Here is a 21397-nt window from a genome sequence, read left to right as displayed (position 1 = left end):
TAGTTGCTTCTGTTTTAATTTGATTAATCGCCGAGCTCGCGAGGTTGCGGTTAACGGTCGGCCCGAGCCAGTCGGCCAACAATAAGGGATGAGGTGGAGAAGGCAAACGGGGAGTAGAATGGCAGGGGTGAAGGTTTTATCATTATTAACGCTGAGCTTAATAATAATTGAGAAGAAGCATCCTGCATTTATATATATATACATACAAACCGACCCCACGAGTAAAGAATAAACGACGAAATTTTCGGCAAACTTAATTAACGAAAAAAGGTGCCGCCGTCATAATTCCTCTTGACAAATGTGACTTTTTAACTGAAAAAAAAAAGTGTTTTTTTTTACTACTCACAATAAATATTCCTCCGCAAACATTTCATAAAAACGCGGTTACCGATATATCTACAATTATTCGGGTAAATCGTGAAGCGCTTTTATACAGTAGAGTGATTTTATATACATATACATATAAACCCATATTGAACACAATTCAATTATTCGCGTTTTAAACTTACATCGCGCCGCGCTGTTTGTATAAATTATTTTTCGAACATTTTTTCCCCTTCTTTTCTTTTAATAACAATAACAGTTTGAAACCGTTACTCCTCGTCCAGGCCGTATATCCGTCGGCTGCGCTGGCAATTTGATTATAACAATATATAGTACGGCAACGCCGAGCAAGACTTAGGAGGGAAAAAAAATACAAGCATCCGGCATTTACACGGTCTCTGCAATAATTGCACGGTTTATTTCCTTCAGGACCCGCAGGATACACGGGAATTAATTTTCCGCCGATTACCCGACGTCCCCGGTCTCATAGCAGCAGTGTCGGTGGGGAGGGCGGGGGCGGTCGGGTATAATTGAAAAAATCCACAAGAGAATCATCGCGAAAAATCGTAAAAGTTACTTACGGCCGTTTACGCCGTATTGCAAACACGTATACTGTGTGTGTGCTGTCCTAACCGGCGAGTAGCTGTTGTTGTTCGCCAAGTGAATGTGTTCTCTGGTCCCGCTTAATTCTTCCGCTGACATCGCCGTCCGGTATATATATATATATATATATATATATATAGTCAACTTTGTGTACCCTATCTCCTGTCAGGCGATAACGACATCACGCGCCTATGGAATGATATGGTATTCTAGTGCAATACCGGCTCGTTCCGTTTACCTGCCGGCGAAACCCACTTAAACGTGTCGCTCGAAAACACCTACGAAACGAAAAACGGGATCCAATTTTGTTACATAATCGTTTTCCGCACAATTGTTTTCGCGTAACACTCTAAATTAGTGGCAAACATTTAGTACGAATTAGGAAGGCGTCAAATGGGAGGGGGGATCTACATTTAAATACATCAATCAAGTACCAGGGGTTCTAATATGTTTGTATGTTAAGACATATCGGCCGTGTCCCTATATGTACTTGCGTGCAGCGGAAGTACTAGTTTTAGACGGCTGATAGATTTTGGCTTTGCATTGGCATCTAACGTTCCTAGTACCTAGTTACTGATGCACTTCATTTGACATCAATCAATGATAATACACCATGATAAAATAATAACCAAGTTTTCACAATAGCTATATACATAAAGTTGATATAGCGTTGATAAGTTCACGAGTAACAGTACTACCGTTGAAACAGTACAAGTTTTAATATAAAAAAAGAAAAAAGAAATGCAGACATTGAGTGACCGAAATCGTTGGGTACATTATTGCATTTTTGCTATAACTATTGATCAAACAGGGAAGCAAAAAGTTTCAAATTAAAATCTCAAAAATATAGAGAATTTTTTTTTTTTTTTTTATTAACCGCCGTGCAGGCTCCGTCGAAAATTCCATTTAAGGAATACCTATTTTTTAAGCAGTAAATTATAGGCAGTTTTATGACGAAACTATTGACACAAACCATTGTATACGTACCCACGTTATATTAACAAAACAAAGATAAATGTTTGTATAAGACATTATTAAAAGATTTATAACGCTAACAGACAAGCGTTTTGTTGTGCTATTTTATTTACCCTCTACAAGTCTCGGAAGTCATAAGCATTGCAATATCCAGACGCTTATATCTCTGTTGGGAAATACCTTATCCTGAGAATATACCATGTAAATAATATGTAGTTGCGAACGCTTAATATTTAATTTTATTTCTGGGTACATTTGCGCGGGCTAAAATTGCTCAGATTCCCAGAAAAAAGTACAGCAGCTAGGAAATGTTTTGCGTTTCAAAAGTGTTACGACTTACCCCCTTTTAAAGTTTATTCACTCTGAAGTCTGATATTCGTTGTATAGACCCTGCACTGCGTCTTTATGTATTGAGACCATCTGGGCCTTTATTTGGACTAGCTGTCTTGCCACGGCCGTGACAATATTATACTACAACGCAAGCCCTGCAAATCAGTCTCAAATCACGGACAGAAACATATTTTTGTTTGAACACCTTAGTTATAATGGTAGTTGAGCGAGATTTTTTGAAATTTCATCGGTGAAAAATATTTTAAGGATAGGGTGATCCTTAAATACTTACAGATAAGGAAAAATATAATATAATCGTTAATTAATGTTACTATTTTTTAGGTGTCTCTGATGTCTCGTATGATTCCATCGCCCGATTGGTTTGTCGGAATTGATTCATTTGATCTGTGCGTGAACGGAAACTGGCTGGACAGCATCACAATAGAAGTGAGTATCTGTATGTGTTACTATTACCTATAGTATAGCTCCGATAACACAGTACACGCAGTAATCGGCGCTGAAGCTATGTACATATATGTACTTTGCTTTTAAATTTTAAACTTCCTCGCGAATAAACTTTTTAGGTTATCTTAAAAAACATCCAAAATGAATTTCACAAAGTAAATATTATGTACAATTTATACTTAAAAAAATACATTATAAGCTAGCTAGAATTTGTAAAATTAAAAAAAAAAAAAAGTTGCTCGTTTACATTAAATCAAAATATTATTCTTAATTGGCCAAAACCATAAATTTCATGTCTAGACTCTTTAAATGTGGGTAGGAACGATATTAAGAGGCGCCTGATGAATACAAAAATATATTCTTAAGTGTTAAATGTACATGTAGTTAATCCGAACCGAGAAAAAACTCGACAACATATGAGCGTTTTAACGACATTAACACATTTTTAATTATAAATTAATTTCGTATTTATTAAAGTAATAATTTTTACAAATGTGTTGAAACCGAACGTGAAATCGTGACAGAAATATGTATGGCGAGGTCGTATTTTGTATATTAACGTGTACAAGAAAATCTTAAGCCCATTTCATTTGTCATCGCCTCGTTTTCTGTACATTCACGGGTGTACATGTAGTGTGCACTGTATATTTTAGACTCGGATGTCAGCCAATCTTCTGTAAAATGCGTGAAACCGTGGAAAATGACATATTTAAAAAAAGATTGGCTCGGAAACATAAAAAACCAGAAAATCATGTTTTTACTGAACGACCCAAGTTGTTTCAAATGAGTATTGTACCATCTAAACTTTATCTGGCCTGCATATTATATGCAATTTTGATGAAAATGCCTTAACTGTGTTAAAAATTCATAAAACATTTTTGTCAGCTTGTTTTTTTTTCTTCACCGAACGCATTTTGTATTTTGGACATAAACTAATAAAATATATTCAACCTATCGAGTCAAAGGCAAAAAATATTTAGCACTTAGTCGGTTTCTCCTTTTGTGTTTCACTATAAAAAAAAAAACCTAAAATTAATTTTTTTTCTTTTGTTTATAAAAAATACCAAGTATAGATAACAAAAGAAATTAAAACGATAGATAAAGATTTTGCCTATACATTGTGAACATTTTTAATTAATCAACTGCTATAATGCTTACATACATGTCCCGCGCAAAGCAGTTTTGATGGAAAAAAAATTGTAATTTATTCTATAGAAATCACTGTGGTAGTTTGACAAAAAAAATTGGCAATCAATTAAGAATCCTCATTACTGTATTAATAGGTATACACTATAGGTCAAGATCTAAATTAAGATTTTGCCAAAAGTTGCCTATACTTTACTCCTTAGAAATGGGCTGTGTAGAAAGACTGGACTAAAAATGTACGAGTATATACTATATACCACACAGTACACTAAATTATAGTACAAATTACTGTGATAAAATGTTATAGACTGTATAGAGCCAATACATTTTTTGTTTTGTTTTTTGGAATTTTCACATTATTTATGACATGTCAGTTGTACAGTTTACACCGTCCTGGGATGTTTGCGATAGAATTGTATGTACCTAGACAGTTCAAACCGTGAATATAAAATAAAGGGCGATATTTTATTGTACAATGTATAATGGGTTGATTCGCCGTTGAACAGTTTTTTTCCCCATATTAAAATGTACTAATGTACACAACAATGATAATATTTTCAACGTTTCAGGCTGATCCGATGGACGCTGGATGCGACAACGGGTTCACTTTTACAGCGCCTAATTGGCCAACCGACCCGCAGGGCATTATTTACCGGATAAAGAGCAATTACCCTTCGCACCCGGCCAGCTCGTTTTACTATCCACAACTCAGCCGGCTGCCCACCATAGCCACGTTCCAATTCATAAAAGTGAGAATCAATATTGCACAATCGCTGCGCACACTGCAAATTACAATTATTATTTATATTATTCGATGAATGTTTTCTTCACGCGGTCAGATTAAAGAATACGACCAATCGTTGGGCGGCAGGGGACAAGCGTCTGATCCTACGGTGAAGATCGAGGAAAGCGTGATCAAAGTGTTGAACGGCGACACGGACAGCGACCGGGAAGTTCAATTGGAAATGGAACAACAAAGACGGGAACAGGAATACAACAACTATAAGAGGTAGTAAGAAATGATTGTTGTCGACCTAAATTTAATCATGTAACAATATATTATTATTGTTGGCAACGGTCGTCTCTATAGCTCAATGTCATAATAGTATAATACAATCACTTTACTGCGTGTTTAAACGTTGCCGGGATTGCCAAAAGATGACTGATGAGATGAGCAACGATCCCATTAATCGGTTAATAATTAGGTATTCATAAAGTTTTAACGAGACTACGCATGCGGTTGATCTACTTAACGTTATTCGAAAACCCTGAGCTCTCTTATTGTATGTATTTAAATCTAGAACAAAAAAAAAAGGCACTAATTGATGAATAAACAGGTATAAATTCCATTTTTAAGATCCCTAAAATTCATAACAACTATATTTAAACAAAACTATCATAAGCGTTTTTCTAATAAATGAACAGTTATTTACAAAAAAAAATGTAATATATACATATTTATAAACAAATTATTGATTCCAAAGTTCATTGAAATAGATTTTTTATTTTTAAAGAAGTTATTGTCGTGTTTTTTTTTATTCGCCTTATTTACCTACCCTGACAGTTAATTTTAATATTAACAAAATGTAATTCGTTCAATTTTTAATCGCTGCATTTTATTTCAAAGGGTTAGTCACCATATAAGGTCAGATTAAAACTATTATCATCAGACATCAACGTATAGGATTATTTTTAATTAAAATCTGTTTATGACACTACCGAGCTTAAGCGGCTGATGCTTGCGTCATCATATACTCAAATCATAATGTTCATCAACGGATTTTGTGTTAAAATAATATATATATATATATATATATATCAAAGTTCAGAATTCAGACAGATTGGAAATTTAAACGATTTATATGTACGTTAAGCAGGTCGATTATACTCCGGTAAAAGCTTAATTAAATCGGTAGCAATGTGTGCGTTTTCATTAACCTTACCCTGCGCCATATTCATTTGTCAATTTACATTGTTTTATTAGTATTGGCGATAATCAAGTCTCCGTTGCCAACGTCACGGCGCCGCAACTCGTACCGAAAACCAACAAAGACGCCCTTTTGGACAGCATCATGATCAACAGTTATCCCGTCCGAAAACATAAGAAACTACACAAGAAGTCGAGTAAGTCGATTTTCTCGACTCCGTGTAACAACTAACACACGTTTCCGGTTTTGCTAGTCAATTGATTTTTATAATAATCAACCCCCCCGTGACCGCGGTTTTACAGGGTACCGCGATTGTCGAGTGAGCGATTGGTCAGAGTGGAGTGGCTGCAGCGTTTCTTGCGGCATCGGCGAAATGCAAAGGAGGCGAGAAGTCATCAAACATCCGAGGGGCGCCGGTCGACAGTGTCCGCCTTTGTTGGAGACCAAATGGTGTGGGAGTGCAAGAGACTGTCCTCAGGCGCATTTCAACACGTGGTAATCCACAAGCACCGACCTCGATGTTGTCTATATATACATATATATATATTATAATAATCAATGTTGTCCTTTCCAACAGCTGTAAAAGCGATCATTTCTATATGTATAGGTAATATTATTTTGCTCTTCGACCAGCGACTTTTTTTTTTTTTTTAATGTACCACCTACTCTAGGTTTAAACGTTCTCTTGTTCCCTCTGAAAATGCGAGAAAAAAAAATTGTGTAAAAATTGTCTGTAAATTATTGACTTGTATAAAATATAGGATATAATATATTATAAGTAACAATTAATATATCGAACAAATTATTATAATAATCAATAAAACTTATACTGACGTAGTTTAAAGCTTTTTTGGGGGCGAAGGAAATTCATTTTTATTTTTATTTTGTGTGACAATTACTGCAACGGGTCTCTGTATACAACTTGAAATATTAGACTCGGCGCTTATGATATTTATTTTAAGACCTTTGGCAACATATTTATCGTAATTAGTTATATTATAGATACGAGCGTGTGTTATTTATCTAGAAGACGATTTATTCTGATAAAAATGTAGTGACGCGAGTTAAAATGCCAGTATTTTTTAAATTTCTTTACATTTATTAAAATATACCTAAATAGTACCTAATAAAAAAAAACAATTACCATTAAAATAGTACAAGTATGTATATTTTTATCAGAATAAAGTGATATTTCAAATATTTAACGTTCAGTATAGGTAATATATTATATCATGTGTAAGTAACGGATACCTACCGGTAAATATTGAACAAATATACATTTGACATAATATTATATTATTATTTATAAACGTAATAAGTATTTTTAGTTAGACGACTTTTGTAAGTCGGAATTCTATCATGTGTACCGCAGTTTAATTTCATATTCGTTAAGTGTTAGAATACACAACAACTTGTATAAAATTACAAAATTAAAAATTTCACAATTGATTATAATGTTTCGAAATTGTTGTACAATCAATCGACTGGACTAGAATATTTCTCATGCTTTTATTTTGAAAATATAACATTATATGTTTTTGCGCTGCAGTCTTTTTCTGTTAATAAAAACCATGACGTACAACCTGTCGATAAATAATACATTCATATGAATCGAGTTTATATCCATACATATTATATATTATTATTACTATAAGTAGGACTCGAGCTGTTGTATCGTCGTATTATTAAGTATTTGAAACATGTAACTGTACTATTAGTATATGTATTCATACATATTGTATGTGTTGAAGATGAAAAATTGAATGTAATGTTACAAAACGGAATAAAATGGAAATGCGCATGAAAAAGTGTGATTGGAAAATGTTTGATGTAAAATATAAAAACGAATAACGATTCACCTTCTTCTAATACTATAGAGTATAACTCTATCGTACAAAAAAAAAAAAAAAAAGGAAACTCATTGTGTTATGTACCTATGTATGATACTTATGTAGGTGTTATAAATGTTGTAGTATTATGCATGAATCGTTGTTGTCGGTCCTTTCGTCATAACTCGGGTTGGATGCAAACACAATTATCGTGATTGGCAACGGATTGCGTTATTATATTGAGTTTAATCTGCTACGAATAATACTCAGACTAATTGAATTATATATTATGTAAATGAAATACAACCGTAACGTGACGTTAAAGGTACCTACACATGTTCTCCTACATTGCTCGCGCTTTGTGGGCAGGTAACGTCAGATAAAAGGCGCAAACTAATCGCGACAACACCGTTCTACCCTTATGCTTGTTCATAATATTAAGTGGAAAAAAGGATCCACCGAGTACCTACATATTATATAGGTGAATACTGCAACAGCTAGTTTTTTTTTTGTAAATCTCTGTAATAGCACGAGCCGTTAGTACACCGCTAGTGTAAGTGTTAATCACTGATGTCTTAACCAGTAGGCCAAGCTTATGTTTTTATTAAGAGGGCGTCGCACCGGTGATTTTCAGTGGTAAAAACATGTTTAAACAGACTGAAAATAACTCGTTTAATTTTGGTTTTAGAGTAAAAGTACCCATTATAAAATTTAAAGAGAACAATATTCCGGAGGGCAAGGCGGTGCGATTTTAAAAAAAAAAAATGATTTTTTGAAAAGTTACAGTCGTTTAAAAATGTTAAAATAGTCGTTACTTCTAAACTATGTATTGAGCGTTATACTTGGAATAATGAAGAAATTCAAAACTACTAAAGCACTCTACTAGGGACGTCGTAGTGGACTAATTTGCATTGCCATAATACCGAGAGACTACTGCGAAAACGGGACTTAACCCATCGGTTTACTTAAACTGCCAACATCACAAAAAGACAATACATAATATCAAAAAAACCGTGCGATTAAATTCGGCAAAGTGTAGGTATAATATTTTTGGCAAATTATTTCCGGCCCAAAAACGGAATGCAGGAACAAAGAAACGACTGTCTCTCTGTGTGCATTCGGTGGCTTGTATACGTTTGACAAACAACTGGGCTTCCCCTTTCACAGTCGTCTCGGTATTATGGCAATGTAAATTAGGGTACTATTTTTGTTTACAAGTCACCACCGCCCCCGTATACGTTGTTATTTAATACGTGCACCGTCTTATGTACCACTGCCGGTTTGTTCGAATCAAACAGCTACAGTTGAGCAATACAAAACATCACAACTAAAAAAAGTAGGATGGTAAAAAAGGTTAATAAAATATGCGAATTGAGTAGTACATCTATACACGGTACATGTAGTACTAAAAAATACAGGTAGTTGTTTTTTTAATTTTTTTTTAATAGCTTTTAATGATGAAACATGACGGCTCAACTATTACAAACTAGACATGTCAAAATAAACAAATCAATGAAAATGTATATGCACAAAGAAAAGAGAAAAAAAAGCTGTACAATAGGTACAAACGAGTGTAATATAAGTGGACTATTTTAGTACAAAAAAAAAAGCAAAAAGTAGAAAAAGTAATGACCTAAATAGTGCAACCAGCGCTCGAAAGGAAGGAAATAGTAGCAGTAATGATTGGAACTGAACGGAAATGATTAAGGATGTTATAAGGACCAGGACATCAGGTAGAGTTACATACAGATACTTGACACGTGTATCAATATCAAATTGTTTCGATACAAATTGTAAGTAATTGTAAATAAATGAAACTATACAACTGTTTCAAAGTAAAAAAAAACAGTTAAAAAATGTATCATTTTATTTCAATTAATGTAATTTGTACATTTCTCTCAAATCTGACTTATATTTTTTACCGTGATCGTGTTTTACGCTATGAAAAACAGGGAAAAGTGGTGTATTATCACTGTAGACCACATCAAAATAATTATTAGCTTCATTTACTTAAATGTGTTTTGAACTAGATTATAATTATTATCAAAATTTTAAAATCAAATTTATTTACCAATAAAACATAAAGTTTTACGACATATTTTGCATTAGTGAAAAGAGTGACATTCTAGAATTGTGTAAAACAAACCCTATTTAAATTGTAAACTGAGAAATACTGAAATGCGAATCCATTTTTGCTGCATACATTCTACCGTTTTATTTTTTACTAAGCGTTTTTGTTTTTTAATATTTAATATTTGTTTACTTATTTCTAGCCTAAATATGCACTGCTACCTAGCGGTTACTCTTCGAGTTGTTTTATCAGGCAATATCACCGGCGCGCTTAGAAGAAAGCATAAAACCCTTAGAATAAATTTAATGATAATTTAAATTTATTCTATGATAAAAACCATTTCAGCTGATAAGAACGAATGCATTATTTTTTTCACATAACGTAACAATATAATATTATTATACAATTTTAATACAATATGATTTTGTTTCCTCAATATTGTTGTTATTGATTGTGTGATGATAATAATGATGATTTGTAACAAATAAACAATAGTATGTATTAATTGTAAACAAAAAACAATATAGGCGCAATGCCAACAATGAGAAATAAATGTAGTAATAAGTAATAATAATTATACCTTTGACAACGATCATTGACGGCAAAATTTCAGCGGTTTGTTCAGTCTTTTTCCACCACAAGTGATCTACCATCTGAGTGTTTACAAGCATCGCCAAATAATTGTAGTAAGTTTTAAAGTGTAACATTTTTGCCGTTGTTTCAAAAACAATTGTGTTATTTTTATTTGAAATAAATTATCTAACACTGTTGTTATAACTTAGTGTGTAAAACCAAATAATGAATGGAGTGTTACGGTTTTAAAGTATGCCGCTAAAATTTTGGTCGTTCCTTGGAATCATAGCTAAGATTTGTAGTAAAGCTACGATAATTTAATATTAATGTTGAATATTGAAATAAAAGGTGTTTTGTTAGTTTATTGGGTAAACAAAAACATTTCCCATAGTTAAATTTTTTTTTTCTTATAATACCTAGCCACTAACCCAAAGTACTATAACTGGAACTCGACAATTATTGTTTTTTTAAATACTTATTCGTATACTTATACAAATATTCAACAAACACATTAAAATTTGAAGAAAAAAAAAAGATTACAACATTTTGTAACAGCCTAAACTCCTAAACTAACAAAATTAAAAAATGCCTAAATTATTTTTTTTTAATATTTGTATTATATAATATATCATGTATTTTTGTAAAAATTAAACTCTTTGAAAATTTGCTATCAATTATACAATATTCAAGCAGTTTTAAATGTCTTAATAATTAATAAACATTAGGAAATAACCACAGTTTTCGTTGGGTAACAAACTAAAAATAATTTACGTTATTATGCAATTATGTACGTATGCAATGCATTTAGTTTCATAATGAAATAAAATAAAATACATTTGTGCAATACACAATAGATGTATTAGTGCTTTGTATATACTAACTTGATATAAAATTAGTATAAAAAAGTAAATATAAAGTAAAACACAAAATAATAAGTATAAAGTCAAAATAAATAGTCGAAGATTTTATGTGAATTTTGAGAGCGAACAATCCGATATTGTTTATTATTTATGTCAAATTAAATAAATTACGTTATTTTCTTAACAAGAATTAGCTTTAATACCTTATCAAAAAATTAACATTTGGCTATAATTAAACTATAAGTAATAAAATGATATTAGCATTATCAATATGAACAGTTAATTGCTTACAAAAAATGTACGTATTTTATAAATTATATTATTTTTATTTCAAAGCTTAAACATAATTTTTATTAAATAAATATATATTTTTTATACTATTTACACAATTTGCGGATACTCCCACTTGAGTAGCTTGATTTGTCTGCCAACGTTTCGGAACACTTGCACGTTCCATCATCAAATATATTTTGCTTAAAAAAATTGTTGTTTTAATTAAATTAATATATTTTCTCACTAATGTTGTTTATTTTATTGTTTTTGAGGAAGATCTAATTTATATCAAATGTTTTGTTTATTATTTTAAAATATGTTAATTTATATTCCTTTTTCTTTTCTTTTCAGAAATGGCGTTGCTCTATAAACATCTCGGTGGTTCGTGTAAATGTATCTCATCATTATACAAAGATCGCATGATAATACGCAAGTTTTCCCAATATGTTTCACAACAACATACTTACAAAATTTCTGTTGCACGATACTCGATCAAGCCATTTCGTTGTTATACTACGGACAAAAATGATGAGAATTGCAATACAAATGACAACAATTTAAAACAAGAAAAACCACTAGTAGAGGAGAAAGAAAAAGAAACGCTGTTCAAAACTGTACCCGTTAAAAAAGTTTTGGATAAAGTAAGTCTCGAAAAAGATTTAGACAGAGTGCAGAGACCGGAAAAATCAGTCGATCGAAATTACATCACTGCCAGACGCGCTATGACAGAGTTTTTGTTGAAATCGACTGATCTCGAAGGTCTTAAAACCATAAAAAGAAGATCTCCATTTGAAGACGAACCACCGATTAATGTTTATTGGCGTAAAGATGTCGTTGCCAAAGCAGCTGAAGTATGGGGTTCTCAAGAAGGCGTTTTAACACAACTGATTAAAAGAGAAATAGAAAGGAAAAAGAAGCAACAAACAATGTTCACGATCAAAGCTAGTCGTAGGACTAACAGGCGACAAACTTTAAACAAAAATGATCTCAAAACGCAAAAGTCGTCTGGTCTTTTTGGTGATTCGGGCCGTGTTGTTTTAACTGCAGTTTTCATAAACGGTATGAACACGGTGTTCAAGGCGTTAGCGTGGCTGTACACCGGAAGTCACAGCATGTTTTCCGAATGCGTTCATTCAATGGCCGACACCATAAATCAAGTGATTCTCGCTTTTGGTATTTATAAATCCGTCCAGATCGCCGACTCTTATCACCCGTATGGATATTCTAATATGAAGTATGTCGCTTCGTTAATATCCGGAGTGGGCATATTTTGCATTGGTTCCGGTCTTTCCATATACCACGGCGTAACCGGAATTATTCACGCCGAGCCATTGGATTCATTATTCTGGGCGTATTTCGTGCTGGGCGGTTCGCTAATAACAGAAGGAGCAACGTTGGCAGTGGCCGTTAATAACATCATTAAACGTTCTCGAGAATCTAAAGTAACTTTTTTGCAGTACGTTCTACGAGGTCACGACCCTACCGTCAATGTGGTGCTGCTGGAAGATTGTGCCGCCGTCTTGTCCATAGGCGTTGCCACTGTTTGTATGTCACTGACGTCCTACCTAAACACCCCATTGCCAGACGCCATCGGATCGCTGCTTGTTGGTGGAATTTTGGGCACAGTGGCTTCGTTCATTATTTACACTAACACAGCCGCATTGGTTGGCCGTTCCATCAGCCAAGAGTATTTAAACAAAATCAACGCTGAACTGGAATCGGACATTATGATACGAGCCATCCACGACGTCAAAGGAATCGACATGGGAAACAGTCTGATTAGATACAAGGCCGAACTGGACTTTGATGGCAGGGAACTAGCCAAACAATACCTTGACCGGTTGGACCCGGTAGCATTGATGGCCGAGGTGAAAGCTATTGAAAATGCCGATTGTGCCGAGGCGTTCCTGTTGAAACACAGCGAAAGCATTATCGATATGATCGGTGGAGAGATCGACAGGATAGAATGGCAATTGCGATCAAAGTTCCCCGAAATAAGACACTGTGATTTAGAAATACTTTAACGATATATAATTATCGAAGTGCTCTTCTCACTGGCTTTTTAATAATACTGCAAAATAATTTATAAACTGTTTTTAAAGTCATTTATTGCAACGAAACAATCTGTATAATAATTCTTTGGCAAACAATTACCTTAACCATTGATAGTTTTGAAATTTTACCCATGTTTAAACGTTTTATTACTAACAACTTACAGAAAACATAAAAATAAACTTTAAATTATTTGTTGCAAAATTTTAATTAGTCCACATTAAATTCCTATTAGATTGGTTTCATTTGTAAATAGCAATTTCATTCCTATTTGACGACTATTGAATGCACAACTTGTAATTATTTATTTATTAGCTAAGCGTTTCTAAAAATGAAGCTGTTGAAGTTTAAATGATGAATATATTGTTATAGCTGTTATTTTATGTATAGGTAATACTAATTAATTTCAAGGTTGACAACTATGTAGATAAAATAATGACCAACATACTTATTATCTAATATATTTATGTTATTCACATTTTATGTTATTATTAATGTTGTTGTATAAAAAAAAAAGTTTAGTTCAATTATAAAATACAAAAATAAAACTGAACTACAATAAAATAATAAGATAAGTTATATATATACACACATTAAATTGATATTCAAATTGTGTATTCTATTTTTTTTAAATTTTACCATGACAATATGCTTAACAAATAACTATTATAACTACTCTAAATAACTAACAGTAAATATTCATTCAAACCTGACCATTGTTTAAATACAAATTCAAATAGGAAATACAAATTTAATTTAAAATTATGGTTATCCAAAAAGCATTATTGCTTGTAAACGTTAAGTTTTATTATAAAAATAATAAATTATAATTAAAAAAAAAAAAATTTATTACATCAATATCAAAAGATTTACTAAGTCGAGCATGATAATAATATATTCATATTTTTCCATAATTATTAAGTTTAAAAACATACATTTTACATAGACAATTTTTTGCAAAAACTTAATTTAATGCTAAAATATTACATAAAATATAATATACCTAGTAATATATATTTTATGTATAATATGACGTGTAAAAATATTACATTATAAAATGTGTGTATTAATTGGGATTTGAAAAATTGTTTTTTTTTTTTATTATTCATTGTACAACTTTTTTGTAAAATTATGAAATTTAAAAATCTCTTCGAGAAGATCTCTAGTATAATTTATTGATCTTTCAATATTGCGACTTGTGCTTATATGCTAATTATTATTTTAGTTAACTTAATTTTTATAAGTTCAAAAAAAAAAAAACAATGAAGTTTTATTTCCTGCTTACACGTTTCGTATTTAAGAGGTTGGAAGCCGTTTGGAGAGGTAACAAACAAATGTAATTTTGTAACTGTCTAGTTTTTTGGCATGTGGTCTGTTATTTGATAAAATGAAATACATTTTTTTATAATTTATGATTCAATTGAATATTTATATAACACAATAGACAATGCGTGGCAACGTGGCCCCGTGGGTTGTGTGTAAACCTCGCACGTTATATCCATGTAAATTGTGATACACCTATTCATATATATATATATATATATATATAAATTATTATTATCAAATGTTATTACCTAGTTGACCATAAAATTTAATTAATTTTTTTACTGAAGGTTCACGTTCAGTGTAAACATCCGGTATATCTGTAATTTATAAAAATTAAAACAACTGTAAAAACTACAGTTGGTACTTTTATTTATATTAAAAAAATAATAATAACCCAGTTTGGTCAGAAGCATCAAGGGGAACGGAATGCACCAAATTGTATACAAATAAAGACTAAAACAAGAAGTCACTTTCTGAAATGATTGCCTAACAGATTTCAAAATTATTTTTTTGCTACAAAGCATAACAGTATGGGGGTTAAAAAGCCAATTATTTATTTCTGTCTACAAAATTCTATTATAAGCGATTTTTTATGGTATTTTCCAAGAAATCTAACCAAATTTCTGATAGCTTAATCAAAAATCGGCCTTTTTGCCTCCATAGAGAAAATAGTAAGCTTCAAATAAGAAAAAATAATATTGAATTCCGTCCAATAGCTACGCGGAAAATGATCACTTCTACAAAAATCATTCTTTATCAAACTTTCGCCATAATTCGGAGATAAATTACTTTAAAAGGTGTATAACTAGAAAAACTTAATATTTTTTTTTTTTATATAAAATTAGTCGGCATACTTAAAAATGGTTACGAGATTTTTGTCAAATATTGCCTATCCTTTGCGCCTTAATAAATAGCGCTTTCCGTTTCCCTTGATGTTTTAGATATCGATGCGAAAGCTATTTTTTTCTTCAAAATTATGTTACCCGCGAATTAACATTAACTATTTCGGTAATATTATTTTAACCGTGTGCATCTTTTTTTTTTATGCCATAAAATAAATACATAATAATATTGGTTTCGGTCGAAAGCTACAAGCGCTGAAGCAATTAATCACGGGCCATCTTAATCAAACTCGTGTCGCCGTTGTTTATACCAAGAATTGTCCATGGAAACCTTACAAGACAAATGACAAATAGCAAAAACTGCTATTCGTCCACCATGTACACTGACGCACGTGATGGTCAGCACTTGGGGTTTCATGAACATTAGAAGGAAAAAAAAATAACGCGGTCACAGCGTCATTTTCGTTCAACACTTAATTAATCTCTATTGTTACTTACAAATGTATATATTTCTAAAATTCATCAAACCAATATGTGCAGTGTATATTCTCATAAGTGTACAGTAAACGAGCAGAGGAATCCGCAAACGTTTAATTTATCGTTGGCGGCGGTTAACGCCTATAGGTAATGGCGTTAAACAATAAACGACTTTTAACAATCTCCTGTACAAAACTACCCACATTGGAATTTATTCACACCGATTAATTAGTGCGGATAAGATGACTTTCGCGACAATTATCGAATAACGAATTATGTAACGCACAGAAAAGAAATCAGACGTGTGCAAAATGTCTCGTTTTGCAATATTATTACAGCATTTCCATGTGTGGTACATCTTATATGCCCAACGTGGGCAATATATACTTAAATAAAAATAAACATATATTTAAACAAAAGTATCAAATAATAAATACATTTGTATTTTTGTTTAGAACAAATATCCAAATAATTCGGTAAAAAAATTATTTACATACCTACATTTAAAAAATAAAAATAAAAGTATTTAAATAAAAGTTCGGATTTTATATACGACTTAACTAAAACTTCATAATAATTTGTCAGAACCCACTGCCCCATCCTATGTATATATCTATATATTTAAATAATACCTTATTTGGAGCAGTCGAATAAAAATTTGTTTAAATAAATTATTATTTGAAAATACAAATAATAAGTTATTTTAAATAGTTTGTTGAGAGTAAGTAAAATAATATTTAAAACAAAAATTATTTGAAACGCTGTTTGCGTTATTTGTCATTTAAATTAAACATGCCCAGGTTTGCCGTAAATTAACAAAATATAATTTCAACTAGAAATCAAAATAAATATAATTGTTTTTAAGAGAACGTCAAAGTAAATTTTTGGAGCAAAAAAGTAAGATCTCGAAATACAATACCTAACTAATTATTAATAATGTCACTTCACAGGAATGTCCGATCCATTTGCATGCTCAATGCTCGTGGAAAGAAATACAAGTCGATGTAGCAATAGTACAAACATGTTAACACCAACCTATGAATTATATTACGGTATTAAACGAATTTAATAAATTCAAGTGTTCTGAGTGTGGACAAAAATAACACCTACACAGTTGCTTCTACTTGATGCAAATACTTTATACTTTATAGTAATGTATATATTATGTATTGTACTTCAAAAATAATTACTTAAAGCAGATTAACGACAAACTCTAAATGCTACTAAAATTGCCCATAAAGTTTGACCACTTTTCAATTCAAAGTGAATTTAAGAAAACGTTTAACAATACCGTGTGTTGTCAAGCGAAAAATGTAAAAAAAAAAACACAATAGCACTGTTGTAACTTATTTTAATATGTTACTGTTATATTTATTTATATTTTAATAATAAAGTCAATACAAAACCATGTAATTGTTTATTTGTATTTAAAATGAAGCATAAAACGATGTCTTCTATATAAAATACTAAATTATACTTTTATATTATGTATAAATTCTCACTTATTATCAGAATTTAAAAAAACATGAATAGCTTTAGATTTTAGCAAACAAAATGTTGTATCTAAAAATATTAAAAGCCCTACACTTAAAATTGTTTTTCTTTAATGAGTCCTTAATAATGCAGAAAGCAATTTGGTATTTATCCAATCCACATCAGAGGCGCTGAAGTCCAAAAAAAAAAAAATCATACATGACATTGATTTAAAAATGTTAAATATTACATCAACTTAATGGATTTATGTATATATTTCAGTACGATAAGAAATAAATCATGACAAAAATTGCGAACACCAAAAAATGTCATTTGGAAATCCATCCCACTACATTAGGAATGACTAATTTTTTACCTATTCCAATTGATTTGATTTCAACAACTGCTAAATAAATAATTCTAAGGATATTATATTTATATAGAAAAAATAAATATTTATCATCAATCTGCAATGTCTGCGTGGACACCATCTGGAGATTCTAGAATACATTCAATATAATATTACAATTTGGTATGAACAAAAAAAAATTCAAAACTTAATTTAAAAATGTAATAGAACAATAAGCAACAATGATCAACTAAATTTAATCGTTTAGGCGTTTTTTTTTTTTAACAGTTGCTTTTTTTGTATTTTTCAAAAACAATAATATTGGCATATGTGACAATATTGTTATTACAATATTACTTTGACCTTTGTTTTACAAAACAAAAGCATGTTAATTAAATTGAAGAACGTGATACAAGTACACGCCGTGATAATTAATGTTTATAATCACATTTTACACATTTTCAATTTACATTTTACTGTTAGTATATTTTGAAAACAACAGCGCAATTATCTGCTGGTGGGCGATTCAAAGAAATGCTATAGTATTACTTACAGGAAATAAATAGTAAGTTAATTAATTGAAAAGTCGGTTTATCCGTATAACAAAATGTATTCATATTAATATGTTTGTATGATAGCTTCGTTTATGCTTACTGAACAACGACCAAAATACATCAATATTTTTTTTGTGGTTATTTGTTCATTAAATCCGTTTTGTTCTATATTATATTATAATTTGGATAATATATACCAACTGTGGTTTGAGATACCTAACTCAATTTTTTTTTTGTCTATTTGCGGGGTTAAGCAGAACACAAAATGTACATGTATTGTATTGACCTTTCTAACTCTATGATCCTGTATAATATGCGTCCACTTGAAATTCTTATTCGGCTGTCTTGAAAATATAGTCATACCACAGCGGCAACCACTTTTACCGCGCACCCATAGTAGTTGTTGTAATTAAAATATTTTATTAATAATTATAATATTGCGTTAAAAGTGTTTTCGTTTGGGTACCCGAAAGTGAAGATTATTTTTGCAGCCAAGTGCAAATTTGTGTTGTCGGTCGAGGCGGCGCGACTAAGTGGGAGAAAAAAAATCTTTACGTTTCGCCGTCCACACGTTATTTTTAATTTTGATTTTTTGTTGTTTTGCTTATCCCGGAAGTGCGTTAAATTAAAAAAAAAAAAATAATGATAACAAAACAGAGTATAGTTAATTTTGCGAAAGTTCTTCCTGTAGTGGGTGTTGTACACAACGGTCGACATTAGACCATGCTTGACGTTATCAGGTCTGATGGGTCTTCGGTTTGCTCGTCCATTGACGCAATTATTTTCGTTCTAGAAAAATCATTTAAACGAAAATAAAACACCCGGCCAGCAGATAAAACTCGGTGAAAACGTTTTTAGACACCGCGTCAAAACGACAAATTGCCCAACCGATAACCTCCCACGCAGAGCTATCGCGTGCTACCCATATGGAATCCATAAAAAATCACTCCATGCCGTTTTGGACGGTCTTCGGTTAAGTCGAATGCAGAATAGGAGGCTTTAAGCAAAACCATTTAACAAACAGCAAGAATGTGTTGAAAATATCTGAAATACCGTTAAAAAGAAATTGAAACAGGAATTTATTACCTAAATAAACCGATTACAATTTTAAATACAATTTTTTTTCAACTTTAAAGCACTGTCAATCTCTATCTAATCTATCATCTATCTGTTTCATCTGATCAATCAAGTACAAATTAAACTAGGATACAACAGCATACAAGTGCCTACTGCAAGCCTGTCTACTATATAAAATTTCCCAAATTCTATTCACTTTACCCAACGGAATCTTCGAAAGTAAAATGACATTAGAATGAGCTGCGATTGTATACTATGCAGAGTAATCTATAGAAGTCGACTCCGAAATCGTCAGTTGACAGTTTTCTTTAATCTTTTTTACGAGTCAAATAATAAATATAATAAAACATAAACAGTAAAAGTAAATAGTTAATCGTTTTTGATAAAAAAAGAAAATTAATTAAAATTTAAATTTAAAAGTTGAATTGAAACTTTAATTAAATACCAGTGTTTGTAATATTTGTACTGCTGTGGGCTAGCTGTAAATGAATAAATAAGATTCATATTTCATGTATCACGTTAACAACTAAAGTACCTATCTATCTAATTTAAAATCGTTTAAATATTTCAGCGGATTAACAAAATATTGAAGTTATAACAACTTTTTAAAACCTAATTAAATTCTGCGTGTAAGCCCGTCTTTCGTGTAACTCTAAAATCGTTTGTTGACGAAAAAGAATCCTCATCCGAAGAGCTCATACAACCCATTTTATTCATTTTAAAATATGATTATGATTTATGTATATTATGCAGAAGTTATAGCATGTAAATAAATAATAATTCAGTCAACGCAAGTCGCAACTGCTGAAAGACATTTAACTTGAGAACATCTTGTGAAGTAATACAAATATAGTTTCATCATTTACAATAGTGAATTTAGCAGATTCAATTCGCTACGGTTAACAGCTTACACTGAAGATATACACAAGTGACACAACACCCATTGAACATAATATAGCATATAAGAATGAGGACTACACCTACCTATTGACTTGGCTCCTACTTAGTAAAAAAAATAATTTTGATTGTGTTTAAACTATCAAAAAACTAAAATCACTACAGTATAGTTCTCTATCCATTATAAAAATGTTTATTCAGCTACTGCAAATACTGCCCTCACATACTTGTCGCCGGCAAACCCTATTTCGCAGATAAATTACGGGTGTGTGGCGTCCTCTTAACCTACATTTATTGCCAGCAAAATACTTTTTACCATCTACAGTTTCGCATTGAATCGTTTATTTCCAAAGGGATTTAATTACAAGTTGGAAGAAATTATTAATCATTTGCCAACGCCTCAAAATACATCTTGAAATTATAAAAAAAAAATACATCATTGTAATACTTTCTTAGCTTTGCACCAAAGCTAAACCATTTACTAAACAATTTTTTTTTTTAATTTTAAGTGGGTTTTAATTAATATTATACCTAATTTTATGCGAATCATAACAAGTGAAAAAATATTGAACAAATGGACAAATTATAAAATAAAATCGAAATCTGGCGACATTATAGAAACAATAGGACATTATATCCTTATTATTTCATATAATATTAAATATAAAAAAAAAAATGTTTATTATTAACAGCAATAACATTTTTTTAGGAAATTATGGGGAATTTTTTGCCCATTTCAAATCTAGGGGTATACAAGTATTTACATTATTTTTATAAATGTTAATACGATATTTTTTATATATATATATATCTTCCTTTAAACGAAATTGCTTGCATTGTTTTTTTTATGAAAATAATGGCGAGACGTGCGCCAGTGCATAGTTAGGTTTCCTCCTTGCGGGCAGCGAGTGGGTGTATTGTGTGTATATAAAAGTACAGCGTTTGAGGGTTGTAGGCAATCATTTCGACATCC

At 31.3% G+C, this 21397-nt stretch overlaps 2 protein-coding genes across 2 annotated transcripts in view; both read left to right on the top strand.

The window, feature by feature from the left end:
- The window catches only part of LOC126833431 (spondin-2), an 89488-nt gene extending 81904 nt beyond the window's left edge, over positions 1–7584 (top strand). The window contains exons 3-7 of the mRNA XM_050564765.1: positions 2575–2679; positions 4413–4592; positions 4683–4852; positions 5828–5967; positions 6074–7584. Coding sequence (XP_050420722.1) covers positions 2575–2679; positions 4413–4592; positions 4683–4852; positions 5828–5967; positions 6074–6270 — 792 coding nt within the window. The 3' untranslated portion in view covers positions 6271–7584. The remainder of the gene's footprint in view (positions 1–2574; positions 2680–4412; positions 4593–4682; positions 4853–5827; positions 5968–6073) is intronic.
- A 2456-nt stretch (positions 7585–10040) lies between these two features.
- LOC126833394 (zinc transporter 9) lies at positions 10041–13878 on the top strand. Its single transcript, XM_050564697.1, has 2 exons — positions 10041–10357; positions 11729–13878. The coding sequence occupies exon 2, from the start codon at positions 11731–11733 to the stop codon at positions 13399–13401; it is 1671 nt and encodes a 556-aa protein (XP_050420654.1). The 5' UTR covers positions 10041–10357; positions 11729–11730; the 3' UTR covers positions 13402–13878.
- The last annotated feature ends 7519 nt before the right edge of the window (positions 13879–21397 follow it).

This window comes from Adelges cooleyi, unplaced genomic scaffold, assembly GCF_023614345.1.
Source record: "Adelges cooleyi isolate 19-005CV unplaced genomic scaffold, UGA_ACOO_1.1 ACOO_flye_CR_arks_rails_tigmint_CR_PRNA_2, whole genome shotgun sequence".
Lineage (NCBI taxonomy): Eukaryota > Metazoa > Arthropoda > Insecta > Hemiptera > Adelgidae > Adelges > Adelges cooleyi.
Note: the sequence above shows the minus strand (reverse complement) of the source record. Positions and strands in the feature narration are given on the sequence as shown.